The sequence below is a fragment of the Erythrolamprus reginae genome, chromosome 3 (genome assembly GCF_031021105.1).
Source record: "Erythrolamprus reginae isolate rEryReg1 chromosome 3, rEryReg1.hap1, whole genome shotgun sequence".
Lineage (NCBI taxonomy): Eukaryota > Metazoa > Chordata > Lepidosauria > Squamata > Dipsadidae > Erythrolamprus > Erythrolamprus reginae.
In genome coordinates this window covers 19,189,176-19,204,902 of record NC_091952.1, presented here as the reverse complement: position 1 = coordinate 19,204,902, position 15,727 = coordinate 19,189,176, and the positions used below count along the sequence as shown (strand labels likewise).

The 15,727-nt window shown below is 41.1% G+C and overlaps 1 protein-coding gene across 1 annotated transcript in view; it reads left to right on the top strand.

Annotated features, from left to right (window-relative positions):
* The first annotated feature begins 1,859 nt into the window (after positions 1-1,859).
* The window catches only part of RBM38 (RNA binding motif protein 38), a 79,291-nt gene continuing 65,423 nt past the window's right edge, over positions 1,860-15,727 (top strand). Inside the window, exon 1 of the mRNA XM_070744567.1 lies at positions 1,860-2,664. Within this exon, the coding sequence (XP_070600668.1) occupies positions 2,191-2,664 (474 nt within the window). The 5' untranslated portion in view covers positions 1,860-2,190. The remainder of the gene's footprint in view (positions 2,665-15,727) is intronic.

Sequence of the window (15,727 nt, the reverse complement as noted above, 5' to 3'; positions counted from 1 at the left end):
CGGGAGGGGGAGGGCTGGGGGAGGAGACGAGCCGCTCTCGCGGGGCCTGCTGGGAAATGTAGTTTGTCAGCGGGAGAGTCCGGGATCCGCAAGGCGCGAAAATCCAACCGTTCAAATCGTCTTCCGTTTTAAAGCTGAATGTGCCGGTACTGTTGAATGTGCGGGATATCAGGCATGCACAATAAAGCCGGTTGTCACTCTCTCTTTTTCCCCCTGTTCACATAAACTCTCGCTACACAAAAGGGAGCTCTTTTTCAACTTCATAAAATGTGTAACACTATAACTGCATAGGTTAGAGTTAGACAATGAGTATTGATGTATGAATGAAGATAGAAGTGTGATGTTTTTTTCTTTCTTGGTAAAGTATACAGAGTTGTAAGGTTCTTTGTTTTCTATATATTGATTTCTTTTTTTGTATATGTCATAAGCATCAGCTTAAAAAAAAATTAAATAAAAATTGGATGTTTTTAAGAGGTTGGATAAACCATTTGTCTGAAGTGGTGTAGGGTTTCCTGTTTAAACAGGGTTTTGGACTAGATCTCCAAGGTCCCTTCCAACTCTGTTGTTGTTATTAGACAGTCACCTATCTGAAATGCTGGTCTAGAAGACCTCTAAGATCCCTTCCAGTTTATTAAGTCATTCTATCCCAGCTTGGTCAAGAGCATTTTTTAAAATTTATTTGTTTGTTTGTTTGTTTGTTTACTTACTTACTTACTCACTTACTTTATTTGAATTTGTATGCTGCCCAACCGTCCAACATGAATGAGTGAGAGTATATATTGCTTTTTAGGATTATAATGTATTTATACCATTGTATTGTATTGTATTGTATTGTATTGTATTTATTGCTCTTGTTCATTTTATACTGCTCAGGGTCCAGTTGGAGTTGGGCGGCAGATAAATCCAATCAACCAACCAACCAAATCAAACTTATGTGAAATCCAACTGTCCACTTAGGAAGCAACACTGATTCACAGTCAATTTCACATGCTGTTGTGCACATTCAACTTTGTACAGAACAAAATATTCAATGAGAATATTTCATTCATTCCGATTTAGGATGTGTTCTGTGAGTGTTCCCTTTATTTATTTTTAGCGGTGTATTATTATTATTATTATTATTATTATTATTATTATTATTATTATTATTATTATTGAGACTTGTATGCTGCCCCTCTCCAGAGATCCAGGGCGGCTCACAACATACAATACAAAACAATACATGTACAAATCTAATAATTAAAACTATGACTAAAATCCCATTATCTTAAAAAAAACAATCAATATTTCACAATCATATCCACACATAGCATTTAATGGTCGGGGGGGGGGGGCATGTACTAGCTATATACATATCAAACAATATACTATACATGGGGGCAAGCAACTTTTCTACAACATACACCGTACCCACTATTATTATTATTATTATTATTATTATTATTATTATTATTATTATTATTATTATTATTATTTAGATTTGTATGCCTCCCCTCTCAGAATACTTAATTAACCCTAATAATGAGCAACAGTCACCGTATTTCTAATAAAAACACAGGAAATAACGGAGAAACCCGAACAGCTAACTGAAATCTAATACAATCATACCTAAAAGTAGACAGTTAAGAATTTTCCGGTGTGTAATTCTACAAACTAGCATTATCAGCTATACTGCCAGCATTTACCCTAAAATATTAAAGCCTCTAGTCTCATTGGGTTTATCTGAGTATCTTATACGAATAAAGCAACGCAGCCTGCTCCTATGTTGTGAGCCGCCCCGAGTCCTCGGAGAGGGGCGGCATACAAATCCAATTAATAAAATAAATAAATGTCATTAAGAGTTAAAACCAGGCCTGTCATTTAAGAGTCCCGGGGCCCAATTGCCCTTGACCGAGAGCGGTGAACTACGAAGCCCAGAGTCCTATGCGTCTCTCTCTCTCTCTCTCCTCCAACCCCCCCTCCTCTTCCCGGCCATAACACGGGGAGGCGTGGTTGGACCTTGGGTGAAAGCGGGCGGAGGGCGGGAGGGGAGAAGAAGGATGGGTACAAAGCCCGCCGGTTGCATCCGCCAGAAATTACTTTCGTCCTCGGAGCGGCTCGGAGCGGTGACCTCGGGCGGGCGAGCCGCGCGCCGGTTGCAAAAGGCGCCGATGCTGCTGCTGCTGCTACTACCGCCGTCTCGGCCCGTGCATGGGACGCGGGGCCGCCGATCCGCTCCGTCCTAAGCCTGGCTGCAGCTTTGCCTCCCTTCGCCGTGGCCCGCGCGCCCGAGAGCCCCGAGCCGGGCTGCGTAGCGCTTTTTCTCCCCCCCTCCCTCCCTCCACCCTGGAACTTTTCCCTCGCGCCTCGGCTTCCCCGCGCTTCTTTTTGGATGCTTTTGCCAGCCTCGCCTCTCCTTGCCCAGCACCCGCCGCCGGCGCTTTCTCCTCCTCCCCGAGCGACAGGCTCCGTGGTGGTTGCTCCCGCCGGCGGGGTTGCTCCGCCAGAGGCAGCGCCATGCACACGGTGCAAAAGGACACCACCTTCACCAAGATCTTCGTCGGCGGGCTGCCCTACCACACCACGGACACCTCGCTGAGGAAATACTTCGAGGTCTTTGGCGACATCGACGAAGCCGTGGTCATCACCGACCGGCAGACGGGCAAATCCCGAGGATACGGCTTCGTAAGTGCGCCGGGGCGGAGGGTGGACCCGGACCGCTCGGCCGGGAGGCTTATTTCCCCCCGGAGTCCCGTCGGAAGGACTCCTCCCCCCCGGAGTCGCCAGACGCTTCTAGCTAACAAAGAATCCGGTGGAAGCCTGTGGCGACATTTTATATTGAATTCGCCTTTCCCTGCCGGGGTCCTGCTGTGGGGATGATTTGGGCTATAATATAACCCATCATCCCCAGCTGCGCCTTTCGGGCTGGCTCCCTTTTCGACATCTCTAACACCTGCCTACTGGGGTGGGGTGGTGCCTTCTATCATTACTTTTTATCATTACTTATCTAATGTTTTACTTGTACAAATTACCATCCTGTAATAGTTTGACAAATACTTAAATAAAATAATAAATAAAGAATAGAATACAATTCTTTTATTAGCCAAGTGTGATTGGACACACAAGGAATTTGTCTTTAGTGCATCTGCTCTGAGTATCCATAAAACAAAAGATGCATTTGTCAAGAATTGTGAGGTACATGTTCATATTTATTGTTTTAAAATAGAATAGAATAGAATTCTAGATTGGCCAAGTGTGATTGGACCCACAAGGAATTTGTCTTTGGTTCAGATGCTCTCAGTGTACATAAAAGAAAAAGATACATTTGTCAAGAATCCTGAGGTACCATACTTAATGATCCTCATAGGAGTCAAATGAGCAATGAGGAAACAATCAATAAATCTTAAGGATACAAGCAACAAGTTACAATCATAAGTGGGAGGAAATGGGGGATAGGAATGATGAGGAAAAACTAGTAGTAATAGTAGGGCAAACTTGGTTAATAGTTTGGCAGTGTTAAGGGAATTATTTGTTTAGCAGAGTGAGGGCGTTCGGGGGAAAAACTGCTCTTGTGTCTAGTTTGTCTTGGTGTGCAGTGCTCTGTAGCGACGTTTTGAGGGTAGGAGTTAAAACAGTTTATGTCCAGGATGCGAGGGGTCAATAAATGGTCCAGAACATCACAGAAAATGCCCCCCTCTGACTCTCTCCTCTTCAGCTCCCTGCAGGTTTTAAGCAATTGCTTTCTTCCTCCTTTTAGCCCTCACTTGGCTTCCCTGTTTACACAATTTAGGGAAAACCTCAAACTCTTTGCTTCTTCCCCTTCCTCCATCCTTGAATTGCAGCAAACATTTCACTGTGAAGGGGCTTCTTCAAGAGACACCCCTACTTTTGTGCAGCTCTGCTTAACTGGATCACATTTTTTTGCTTTAGCTGTGGCCATAGTTGTGTTGTTTCATCATGGCTTAGTTTCTTTTTGTTAACCAACCGTGTCTAGTTTAATTTGTTTATTTTATTTATTAGTGGTTCTTGTATGCCGCCCAACTCCTGAAGGTCTCTGGGTGGCTTCCAATGAGTAATTTTGACATCTAAAATGTCATAATGAACTCAGACAGCGAATGAATTACATACAGGTAGTCCTCAACTTACAACAACAATTGAGCCAAAAATTCATCTTGATAATTGATACGTGTGAAGTGAGTTTTGTCCCGTGTTACAACTTTTCTTGGCCACATTGGCTAAGTAAATCACTGCGGTTGTTAAATTAGTGACGCCATTGTTAAATGAATTTGGTTTCCCCACTGACTTTGCTTACCAGAAGGTCGCAAAAGGTGATCACGTGATCCTGGGACATGGCAACCAGCATAAATGTGAGTCCGTTTTCAAGCATACAAATGTAAATCACGAGACCATAGGAATGCTGCAAGGATCGTAACAGTGAAAAACGGTCATACGCCGCTTTTTCCAGTGCTATTGTAACTTTGAATGGTCACTAAAAGAACTGTTGTAAGTCGAAGACTACTTTTACTGAGATTAAATAGGTGGTCTGAACATAGACACATTCCAGTTTACGTTTATGGGCCCCTGATTGGATTGTGTTTCTTGTTCTGTATTTTAAGCAGGTAGGAAGGAACTGAGGAATGGAATGGAATAAAATGGAATGGGATAAAATAGAATAACATAGAATATTATCTTTATTAGCCAAGTGTGATTGGACTCACAAGGAATTTGTCTTTGAAATGGCTTCAAACCTGAAGAAACAACCAAACAAATAAGTAAACAATACATTGACATAATTGATCATTGTAAATAACATAGTGAAAATGTAAATAATTCATAATTTGGACTAGATAAAGTAATAATGATACATAGAGAGTTTGCTTCTTGAATCATCAGAAATGTAAATAAGATAATAGTGTGCTATGTAACCGTTTTTATCTCTTCTTTTTCTTCTGTTTCTTTTTTCCTCTCTACCTTTTTGTTTTTTTTATCTTCTTTCTTCTCTTTTCTATTTGTATTTTTATTGTTCTTTCTAAATTGTACCATTGCTTTATATGTGAATATTTTTTTTTAAAAAAAGGAATTTGTCTTTGGTGCCCAATCACCCTTGTGTGTCCAATCACACTTGGCCAATAAAGAATTATGTTCTGTTCTGTTCTGTTCTGTTCCGTTCCATTCCTCCCTCCTTCCTACCTGCTGAAAGTTCATAACATGTAAAACCTGAGAAGGAATACATCGTGCATTAAACATCCCCAGAGCTGCAACCGTCTTTTTCAAGTTTTCTGAAACCGATTGAAATGGGTCTCTAGAGAATGTGTTTCAAAAGTGCCTGTGGTTGGCATAACAGAGGTACGATGAATCATTGATGCGGGTGGGGTAGAGGAGAGAATTGGTGAACATAGTTGGCTGCCAATTTTAAACGGAATAGAAAGTGAACGGTTAGATTCAGCAATTGCTGTTCTTGAAGATTCTTTGGGGATCAGAAGCAGTTCTCCAGATCTAAAGAGTTGAGTTCAAAAACGCTGTTTATAGTCTTGCTAGGTTCCATTTAATATTAGATCAGAATTATTGTCCACAATAATAGAAAGGAGACTTAATGGACAACAGTACGACAGTTTGCTGGTCTACTAAGCTTCTGAATAAATAGAAATATAGTGTTCCCTCAATTTTTGCTGGGGATGCGTTCCGAGACCGCCCGCGAAAGTCGAATTTCCGCGAAGTAGAGATGCGAAAGTAAATACAGTGATCCCTCGATTAGCACGGTCTCGATTAGTGCGAAACGCTGCAACGCGGTTTTTCAAAAAATATTAATTAAAAAATACTCCACGGTTTTTTTGCTATACCACGGTTTTTCCCACCCGATGACGTCATACGTCATCACCAAGAGTCACTTCTCTGTCTCTTTCTCTTTCTTTCCTGTCACTATGCTTCAATCATTTTCTCATTTCTCTTTTTTCTCCCCTTTTTTCTATCATTTCTCTCTCTCTTTCTTCCTCTCTCACACTCTCTTCCTCCCTTCTCTCTCCCCCCCTCCACTTGCCCACGAGAAGAAAAAAAGCAACCTCTGCCGGGCAGCTCCCCTTGTGCCCCTGCTTTGTGCCTGCCTCTTTTGGGGATTTCTTTTTCTTTTCTTTTTTGCGCTGGCAGCGGGAGCTGTTGGGGAGGGCTCTGCCGGGAAGGCCTCTCAGCTGCAGAGCCGAATGGGGGCGGAGGCAACAGCGGAGCCCGGCGCTGGGGCCATGCGAGGCTGTTCATCCAGGGGGGCGTGGACTGGCAAGTCGCCCTCCTTTCTCTCTCTTTCTCAAGATCGCTTGCCGCTTGCCTATTGCAGCGAAGGAGGCGAAGCAAGGCTCCAAGCTGCAAAGCGGCAAGCGATCTTGGAGTTTCCCCTTTGCCTGGGCGGCAGGAAGACCAAGGGAAGGTTCCTTCAGCCGCCCAACACCTGATCCGCTCCGCAGCGCGGCAGCAGCGAGGAGCCGAAGATGGGGTTTCCCCTTTGCCTTTACCCCATCTTCGGCTCCTTGCTGCTTCCGCGCTGCGGAGCAGATCAGCTGTTGGGCGGCTGAAGGAATCTTCCCTTGGTCTTCCCCGCCGCCCACACGCAAACTCCACCATCTGCACATGTGCGGCCATGAAAAAAATGGCGCACATGCGCAGATGGTGGTTTTTACTTCCGCATCCAGTATAACGCGGAAATCGGTTAGCGCGGGAGGTCTTGGAACGTAACCCCCGCGCTAACCGAGAGATCACTGTACACTATTTTTGGCTATGAACAGTAACACAAGCCTTCCCTTAACAGTTTAAACCCCTAAATTACAATTTCCCATTCCCTTAGCAACCATTTAGATTATTACTCACCATGTGTATTTATTAAAGTTTATTTTAAAAAAATATTTATTAAAGGCGGATGAAAGTTTGGTGATGACATAAGACGTCATCCGGCAGGAAAAACCGTGGTACAGGGGGAAAAAACGTGAAGTATTTTTTAATTAATATTTTTGAAAAACCGTGGTATAGACTTTTCGCGAAGTTCGAACCCGCGAAAATCGAGGGAACACTGTATTTGGCTCATCTTCTGTGGGGAAATTATCTTCTGAAATATAGTCTTATGAAGAAATTTCTTCTAATGTTTCAGATAGCAACTGAATTCATTGTGCAGAATGGTAGGATGATGGATCAATGGGCCTCAAAATTGGGCAAAGATTGTGATAACACCAAAGGTGGATTCATTGTAGTTGGCATTCTCTTGGAAATCGGTACATTCCTTCTCTTGAAAAATAGAGATGTAACTGTAAATTGGTGCTTGCTTTCCTTGATCTCTGAGCAATTGAAATTATGTTTTTGTGAGACGGGATGAGTTTATATCCTCCTTGATGCAGTTGTATTCCAGTTTTGTAAACATTGGTGATGTTGTTCTTCCATATCTCACAACTGTCCATTCTAAAGCCATGACATTTTTGTGGATACAAGGCTATACTGAATATAGATAGGTTCCTTGCCTGTAGTGGCTCTTAACCATTTTCCACTTTCAAACAATTATAGGATAGGAAACAAAAACTGTCTCCAAAGTGAGTTCCGAATCTTTCAAAATGGTGGAGAGATTGAATGGCAACTGCTTGTATATTACTGTTGTATCCTTACATTGTGGAGCTTCCAGGGAATTAATCTTAGGAAAGTATTTAGACACTATGGTGAGGTAGAAACTCTGTATGCCATGAGATGTTCATTTGGGGAAGGTGATATGTATGTCCTTTCAAGTACAGTGTTCCCTCGATTTTCGCGGGTTCGAACTTCGTGAATAGCCTATACCACGGTTTTTAAAAAAATATTAATTAAAAAATACTTCATGGTTTTTTTCTATACCATGGTTTTTCCTGCCCGATGGTTTCTCGGCCAATCAGCATTTTTATCACAAAAAAATAATTATTGTTAATAAATAATTATGTTTATAAATGTCAGAATCACTAAGTGTCTTATTCAATGGTGAGTACCAGTAATAATGGTGAGTAAATGGTTGTTAAGGGAATGGGAAATGGTAATTTAGGGGTTTAAAGTGTTAAGGGGTGGCTTGTGATACTGTTCATAGCCAAAAATGGTGTATTTACTTCCGCATCTCTACTTCGCGGAAATTCGACTTTCGCGGGCAGTCTCGGAACGCATCCCCCGCAAAAATCGAGGGAACACTGTATATAAGCAAATACAGGAAACCTTATTTGAATCAAGTTTGTTTGGGAGGTACAGGAGTAATCCTACCTCTGCTTTCTAGGATATATTTTCACCTTGAAAAATCTACAACTTACCGTAGATTTCCTAATAGTCTCCCACCCAAATATTATCTTAGCTTTTTGAGGTTGGCCAAAATAACCAGGTTATTTTGGAAATGGATGTCCAAGTGCCACCTCTAAGTTGGTTGAGGCAGGCAGGATTCCCTTGGGTGCTCTTTGTTGGTGGGTCAGGGGAAAGGGAGGGTCTTGCCTTCTCTTTCTGCACAAGACCCCCATGGACAATTGGTGGGCCACTGTGTGACACAGAATGCTGGACTCTGTTGTGGTTGGCTCTGGCCCAGCTCCTGCCCCAAGGAATGTGGAGGTGGATGCAGGGAAAACATCAACATGTCATAGGCCTGTTTTATTGTCGACAGAGTCAGGTAGTGCAGTTTTCTCGGACAAAGAAGAAGGTGGGGGTGACTTGGAAGAGGGGGTTTTGGCACACAGCCCAGGAAGCCAATCTCCATTATCTTCGGTCGATTTGGATGAGGAAGTGTTAGACCCTCGCATGCGCAGAATTATGCATCGAAGAGACCAATTTAAGAAATATTACAGGAGATAAGAGAGGCCACCTGTGTTTGGGTGGGGCTCCAGTAATTAGAGCTGCTGATATAAATAGCAGCGTGCGGGCTTGGCTGTTGTGGAAGATTATCTGATCGTTGTTCTTCAGGACCATGTCTTTCTGTTTCCCGGACTTTGTTTGTTGATTTTTCACGTCTTTGAAACCAAAGCAGAGCAAAGTGTGTGTGTTTCACTTGTGGAAGAAGGAGGGCTGTGACGTTCCTTCACAGCTGCTAGCTAAGTACTTAAGGACTGATTAAGGGGATTGTACAGACTACCAGGTTGTTTTGGGATGAGGGCTCTTTGCAATACAAAAAGGGTGCTTTGTTTCTTTTGAATTTTTGTGATAAAGAACATTGTTTTTGAACTTTCAAGTGTGTGTGTGTCTGAAATTTGTACCCTTGAATTTTCGGGAGACTCATACCATAGAGCCCGGCAGAACAGACTCGATGGGCTTTGGCCTGATTCAGCATGGCTCTTCTTATGTTCTTATGTTCAGGTATTCTCACCTAGCTGGACAATATGAAGAATGGACACTTAATAGCTACTGAGTATTAGAATAAAAGTTTGCTATTGAATGCTTTTTTCCTTTTCTCCCTGGGAAAGAAGGAAATATAACCAACAGTCAGAAGGGAGGAAGATGCTAAATCTGATTATTGGAGAAGGGAAGAAGTGTAGGAAGTGATGAACAGCCAATACAAAGCTTTGCCAGAGAGGAAGGAACATATACATACAGTATATCATACTTCAGTTTAATTCCAAAGAAAGAGTAACAATGGGAATTGCTGACTATTTTTTTGATAATTAAAGCATGACTAAGGAAGCACTGAGATATCCTAAAATCAATTTGCAGATTAAAATGCATCAAAAATGAGGCACAAACACATGCAGAACACATTTAAGCTCTTTTTCCCTTTAATTCACTATGTAAAACAATTGCAGTCAGCCAACACAAATACTGTCACTTTCTTTTGATCCAATCCAGGGCATGTAGTATGAAATCTGTTAATGGATTTAACTATATGGAGAAACTGAATGGAAAGTAGCTATATTATAAACATCGGCCTCTGGTATATTTATTTACAAGAATGTCTCTGGATTTCCCCTGAGCATTCCTAGAAAATATTTTTAAAATTTAAGTTTTCTTTGCCCTGTGATTTCTTTGGAAGGGTGCCATCTGTATGTTGATCTTTTTTGCCTAGCAAAGGCAAAAATATCAATGTAAGATTATATAGTAAAGAGAATAGCAAGGGGTATCTTTGGCTGTTTACCTTCTTGGCAAGGGGTATCTTTGGCTGTTTACCTTCTTGGCAAGGGGTATCTTTGGCTGTTTACCTTCTTGGTAAATCAGTGTTTTGTGACTGGACATGTCCACCTTGATAATAATGTTTTAAACAGGCAGGACCCCTGCCTGTAGCAGCCATTTTGTGAGCACACCTGTTCACATTCTCTCAAACTTCCAAATCTGCTTACAGAAATGACTACAAAGTCTTACCCTTTCCTTCTTCCTTGATCAGTTTTAAGTCTACAACAGGAGTCCCTAAACTTGGCAATTTTAAGACTCGTGGACTTCAACTCTCACTGGGAGCTGAAGTCCACAAGTCTTGAAGACCCTCTGGTCTATAACTTCATCTGCTTCTTCCTTGACATCATAACACCTGAAAGGTCATTATATCGTTATGTTATAATGATATTGCTGTCATTATATTTTCACATCATTATTAGCACTGACCATATTTACCTTTATTGTGAGTATTGCAGTCAAAGGCCAAGCAAAAGAGTGTCTTATTGATAGACTTACCGGAATGTGGAAAGCAAGAATGAAATTCTCCAGAACCTGCAGTTTGATAGGAGACCTACATTTTTCTTTTCTTTTTTTAAAATTATTTTTATTAATTTTTAACAAGTTTAATATACACACAACATAAAACAGTGCATAGTGAAATGTGCCCACCACCCAGACACACACACATTCCCCACCACCAAATCGGGGGTGTTTCTTATATAATCCACTTGACCCAAGAGCAATATATCTATTTACATATTATAGAGTGATTCCAATTTATTTCTTGTAGCTTGGTCTCGGATTCTGCTCATAATATATCGTCTTACCCACCGTCCCATCAGTTGTCCCAATTCAGTTTCATTATCTGAATTTATCCTTTTATCCATAATTTCAAATTGAATATGGTCCACCATGTACCTATACCAATTTTGCATTGTCCATTTTGTGGCATCCTTCCAACCCAAAACTATTACTGCCTGAGCGCTTTCTATTGCTGCTTGTTTTATTTCTCTAAATTCTCCCATCGCATTACTTTTAACTAGTACTGCCATTTCCTTAGTGAGTGTCCATTGTATATTTAGCATTCTATTGATATCCACTTTCACTTTTTGCCAAAATTCCTGCACTATCGGGCATTCCCAAAACATATGCATAAACACTCCTTTATCTTGACACCCATGCCAACAATTCCCCCTGACATTCTGCTGAAAGTGTGCAAGTTGAAAGGGAGTAAAATACCACTTATGTAATATTTTCCTTCTCATTTCCCTGATTCTTGTATTTTTAATTTTCCTTATATTTTCTACTATATTTTCCATCTCTTGTACCTCTACTTGTATCTCATTTTGCCACCATTTAGTCAATCCTTGAATCGTGTCCCCATCTGGCTGCACTAGCAATTTATATATATTGGTTGCTTGCGCCTTTATACCCTCATTTTTTTCTCTTATTATTTTTGAAACCTAAATTTTTCAATGAGGCTAAATGCACTGAGCGCTGGCTGAGTTTCTGGGGAAAAACTCAAAAGCAAGAAGGCATGAAATGTATGATGACATGGAATATCCTAGGATAGAACAACAATGTTTTGCGAGCAGCACTTGCAAAGAATGTGCTTCCCTATGCTGTGTTGTGACTGTCCCTGAAATCTTTTTATGTAGCAAATGCTCTCAGTCAGTCATCAGTGTCAAAGGGCAAGAGACTGGTTCTTCCATGCGTGAGAAGGGTACAAATTGTGGAGATGCACATCTGTAGGCATGGGTTGCTTGGAATGTGCAGGAGACAGAATGTAGCCTTGGATGCTGCTGTTAGACTTCTCAGAGAGTTGTTATTACGGGAAAGAAGATGTAGTTAGATGTGGAAGCATGCTGAATTAGGAAGGAGAAGCAGACTGCAATATCCTTGTTGATCACTTCTCCCATGTTAGAAACATAGAAACATAGAAGATTGACGGCAGAAAAAGACCTCATGGTCCATCTAGTCTGCCCTTATACTATTTCCTGTATTTTATCTTAGGATGGATATATGTTTATCCCAGGCATGTTTAAATTCAGTTACTGTGGATTTACCAACCGCGTCTGCTGGAAGTTTGTTCCAATCATCTACTACTCTTCCAGTAAAATAATATTTTCTCATGTTGCTTCTGGTCTTTCCCCCAACTAACCTCAGATTATGCACCCTTGTTCTTGTGTTCACTTTCCTGTTAGAAACATTTTCCTCCTGAACCTTATTTAACCCTTTAACATATGTAAATGTTTCGATCATGTCCCCCCCCTTTCCCTTCTCTCCTCCAGACTATACAGATTGAGTTCATTACATCTTTCCTGAGTTCATTACGTCTTTCCTGCCGCACGAATTCCAGCGACCAATTAGGTCCCACAGAGTTGACCTGCTCCAGGTCCCGTCAACTAAACAATATTGTCTGGCGGGAGCCAGGGGAAGAGCCTTTTCTGTGGCGGCCCCGACCCTCTGGAACCAACTCCCCCCGGAGATTAGAATTGCCCCCACCCTCCTTGCCTTTCGTAAACTCTTCAAAACCCACCTCTGCCCTCAGGCATGGGGGAAATGAGATATCTCCCCCAGGCCTATATAGTTTATGCATGGTATCTTTGTGTGTATGTCTTGCTTTTTAAATAAGATTTTTTTTAAAGAGATTTTAAATATTAGATTTGTTATACATTGTTTTTATCATTGCTGTAAGCCGCCCCGAGTCTATGGAGATGGGCGGCATACAAATCTAATTAATAATAATAATAATAATAATAATAATAATAATAATAATAATAAGTTATTTTATGCTTAAGACCTTCCACCATTTTTGTAGCCCGTCTTTGGACCCGTTCAATTTTATCAATTTTATCAATGTTGTTCTATATCTTCTCTGTTGACCTTATGCACATAGCATGTAACCTGGTCAGATGTCTTAGTTCTGCAGCTTATAGCCCCAGTAGCTGGATCAAAAGTTGACATAGTGCAAGGGTGTCAAACTCAAGTCCTGCGGGCTGGATTCGGCCTGCAATGTGGTTGGATCTGGTCCGTGGGGCCATCCTGATCTACCCAATTCTAAGAGGAAAGATCGGGCCAGCGTGGCTTCGACCCACTCTACCCAGTGCAAAGAATGATCGGACCAGCATAGCTTCAGCCTGGTCTATCTAATGCAAAGAGGAAATATGCCAGCAGTTTGGGGAGTGGTGTCAAGCTGGCCACACAGACCCAGTTGGCCATAGCCATCCAGTTGGCCATGCCCCCCAATACCCCCCTGAGGTCAACCACAGCCCACATGCGTCCCTCAGTGAAGTTTGACACCTGATATCTAAGATGGCGTTGCTGAAGGCTGTCTCGGTAAATGGTTTCTTTATTCTAATGGTTTCTTTATTAATTATTATTTATTTTTTAATTATTCTCTTTTCTATTATTCTCTTATTTTCTCTTATTCTCTTTTATTATTGATTATTATTTTTTATTATTCTCTGTGAGTCACGATGGTCTTCATACTCATGAGACCATCTGCTAAAATAAAGGCTTATTTGTTCCTGGGCTATCATTAAGCTTAACCCTGACAAATTTCGGGGGAGGGGGGGGTTAAAATAAACTCACTCCCACTCCACTGCTGAGATTTGGTGATTGTGTGACTCGTCCCACAACTGATTTGATTTAAGTAGGGGTCTCCAATCTTGGCAACTTTAAGACTTGTGGACTTCAACTCCCAGAATTGATTCTTGACGAATGTATCTTTTCTTTTATGTACACTGGGAGCATATGCACCAAGACAAATTCCTTGTGTGTCCAATCACACTTGGCCAATAAAATTCTATTCTATTCCATTCCATTCCATTCAATGAGAGTACAGAGTCCTCATCTGTTTTCTTCATGAAATGCCTGCTAATTTATCCAACATTGTGTTTGTTCATTATTGGCAATGTTTTATCACTCCTCATCAAATACCTCTTCCCAATAGGCATGGCTTGACCTTGACTGTTGAGTCAATCAATGCTTGAGACGGATGACTCCTGGCTGATTTATGGTCTTGACAGAAAGTTCAATAACATAAAAGCTGCTTTGTGTTCAGACAGTGCACATTGCCAACTCTTCTTATCACAGTGTTTCTCAACCTTCGAAACTTTAAGATGCATGGACTTCAACTCCCAGGATTCCCCAGCCAGCATGCTGTCTTAGCAGAAACGACTGGATGAGGGTTGGAAAATAGCCTACTTTTGATTGAGGAAATAATGTTCATACAATGTAACTGATCAGATGAATATAGCTTCACCCTGACAAACTCAAGGCTGTTGCCGGATTAAAATAAACTCACTCCCACTCCACCGCTGACAGAGGTTAGGCAATTGTGTGTTTCATCCCACAACTGATTTGATTTAAGCAGGGGTCTCCAACTTTAGCAACTTTAAGACTTGTGGACTTCAACTCCCAGAATTCCTCAGCCAGCTTTGAGGAATTCTGGGAGTTCAGGTCTACAAGTCTTAAAGTTGGGAGTTAAAGTCTACAAGTTCTAAAGTTGGGAGTTAAAGTCTACATGTCTTAAAGTTGGGAATTAAACTACAAGTCTTGAAGGTGGGAGTTCAAGTCTACAAGTCTTAAAGTTGGGAGTTCAAGTCTACAAGTCCTAAAGTTGGGAGTTCAAGTCTACAAGTCTTAAAGTTGGGAGTTAAAGTCTACATGTTTTAAAGTTGGGAATTAAACTACAAGTCTTGAAGGTGGGAGTTAAAGTCTACAAGTCTTAAAGTTGGGAGTTAAAGTCTACAAGTCTTAAAGTTGGGAGTTAAAGTCTACAAGTCTTAAAGTTGGGAGTTCAAGTCTACAAGTCTTAAAGTTGGGAATTAAAGTCTACAAGTCTTAAAGTTGGGAGTTAAAGTCTACAAGTTTTAAAGTTGGGAGTTAAAGTCTACAAGTCTTAAAGTTGGTAGTTCAAGTCTACAAGTCTTAAAGTTGGGAGTTAAAGTCTACAAGTCTTAAAGTTGGGAGTTAAAGTCTACATGTTTTAAAGTTGGGAATTAAACTACAAGTCTTGAAGGTGGGAGTTAAAGTCTACAAGTCTTGAAGGTGGGAGTTAAAGTCTACAAGTCTTAAAGTTGGGAGTTCAAGTCTACAAGTTTTAAAGTTGGGAGTTAAAGTCTACAAGTCTTAAAGTTGGGAGTTCAAGTCTACAAGTCTTAAAGTTGGGAGTTAAAGTCTACAAGTCTTAAAGTTGGGAATTAAACTACAAGTCTTGAAGGTGGGAGTTAAAGTCTACAAGTCTTAAAGTTGGGAGTTCAAGTCTACAAGTCCTAAAGTTGGGAGTTAAAGTCTACAAGTCTTAAAGTTGGGAATTAAAGTCTACAAGTCTTAAAGTTGGGAGTTAAAGTCTACAAGTTTTAAAGTTGGGAGTTAAAGTCTACAAGTCTTAAAGTTGGGAGTTAAAGTCTACAAGTCTTAAAGTTGGGAGTTAAAGTCTACAAGTCTTAAAGTTGGGAGTTCAAGTCTACAAGTCTTAAAGTTGGGAGTTCAAGTCTACAAGTCCTAAAGTTGGGAGTTAAAGTCTACAAGTCTTAAAGTTGGGAGTTAAAGTCTACAAGTCTTAAAGTTGGGAGTTAAAGTCTACAAGTTTTAAAGTTGGGAGTTAAAGTCTACAAGTCTTAAAGTTGGG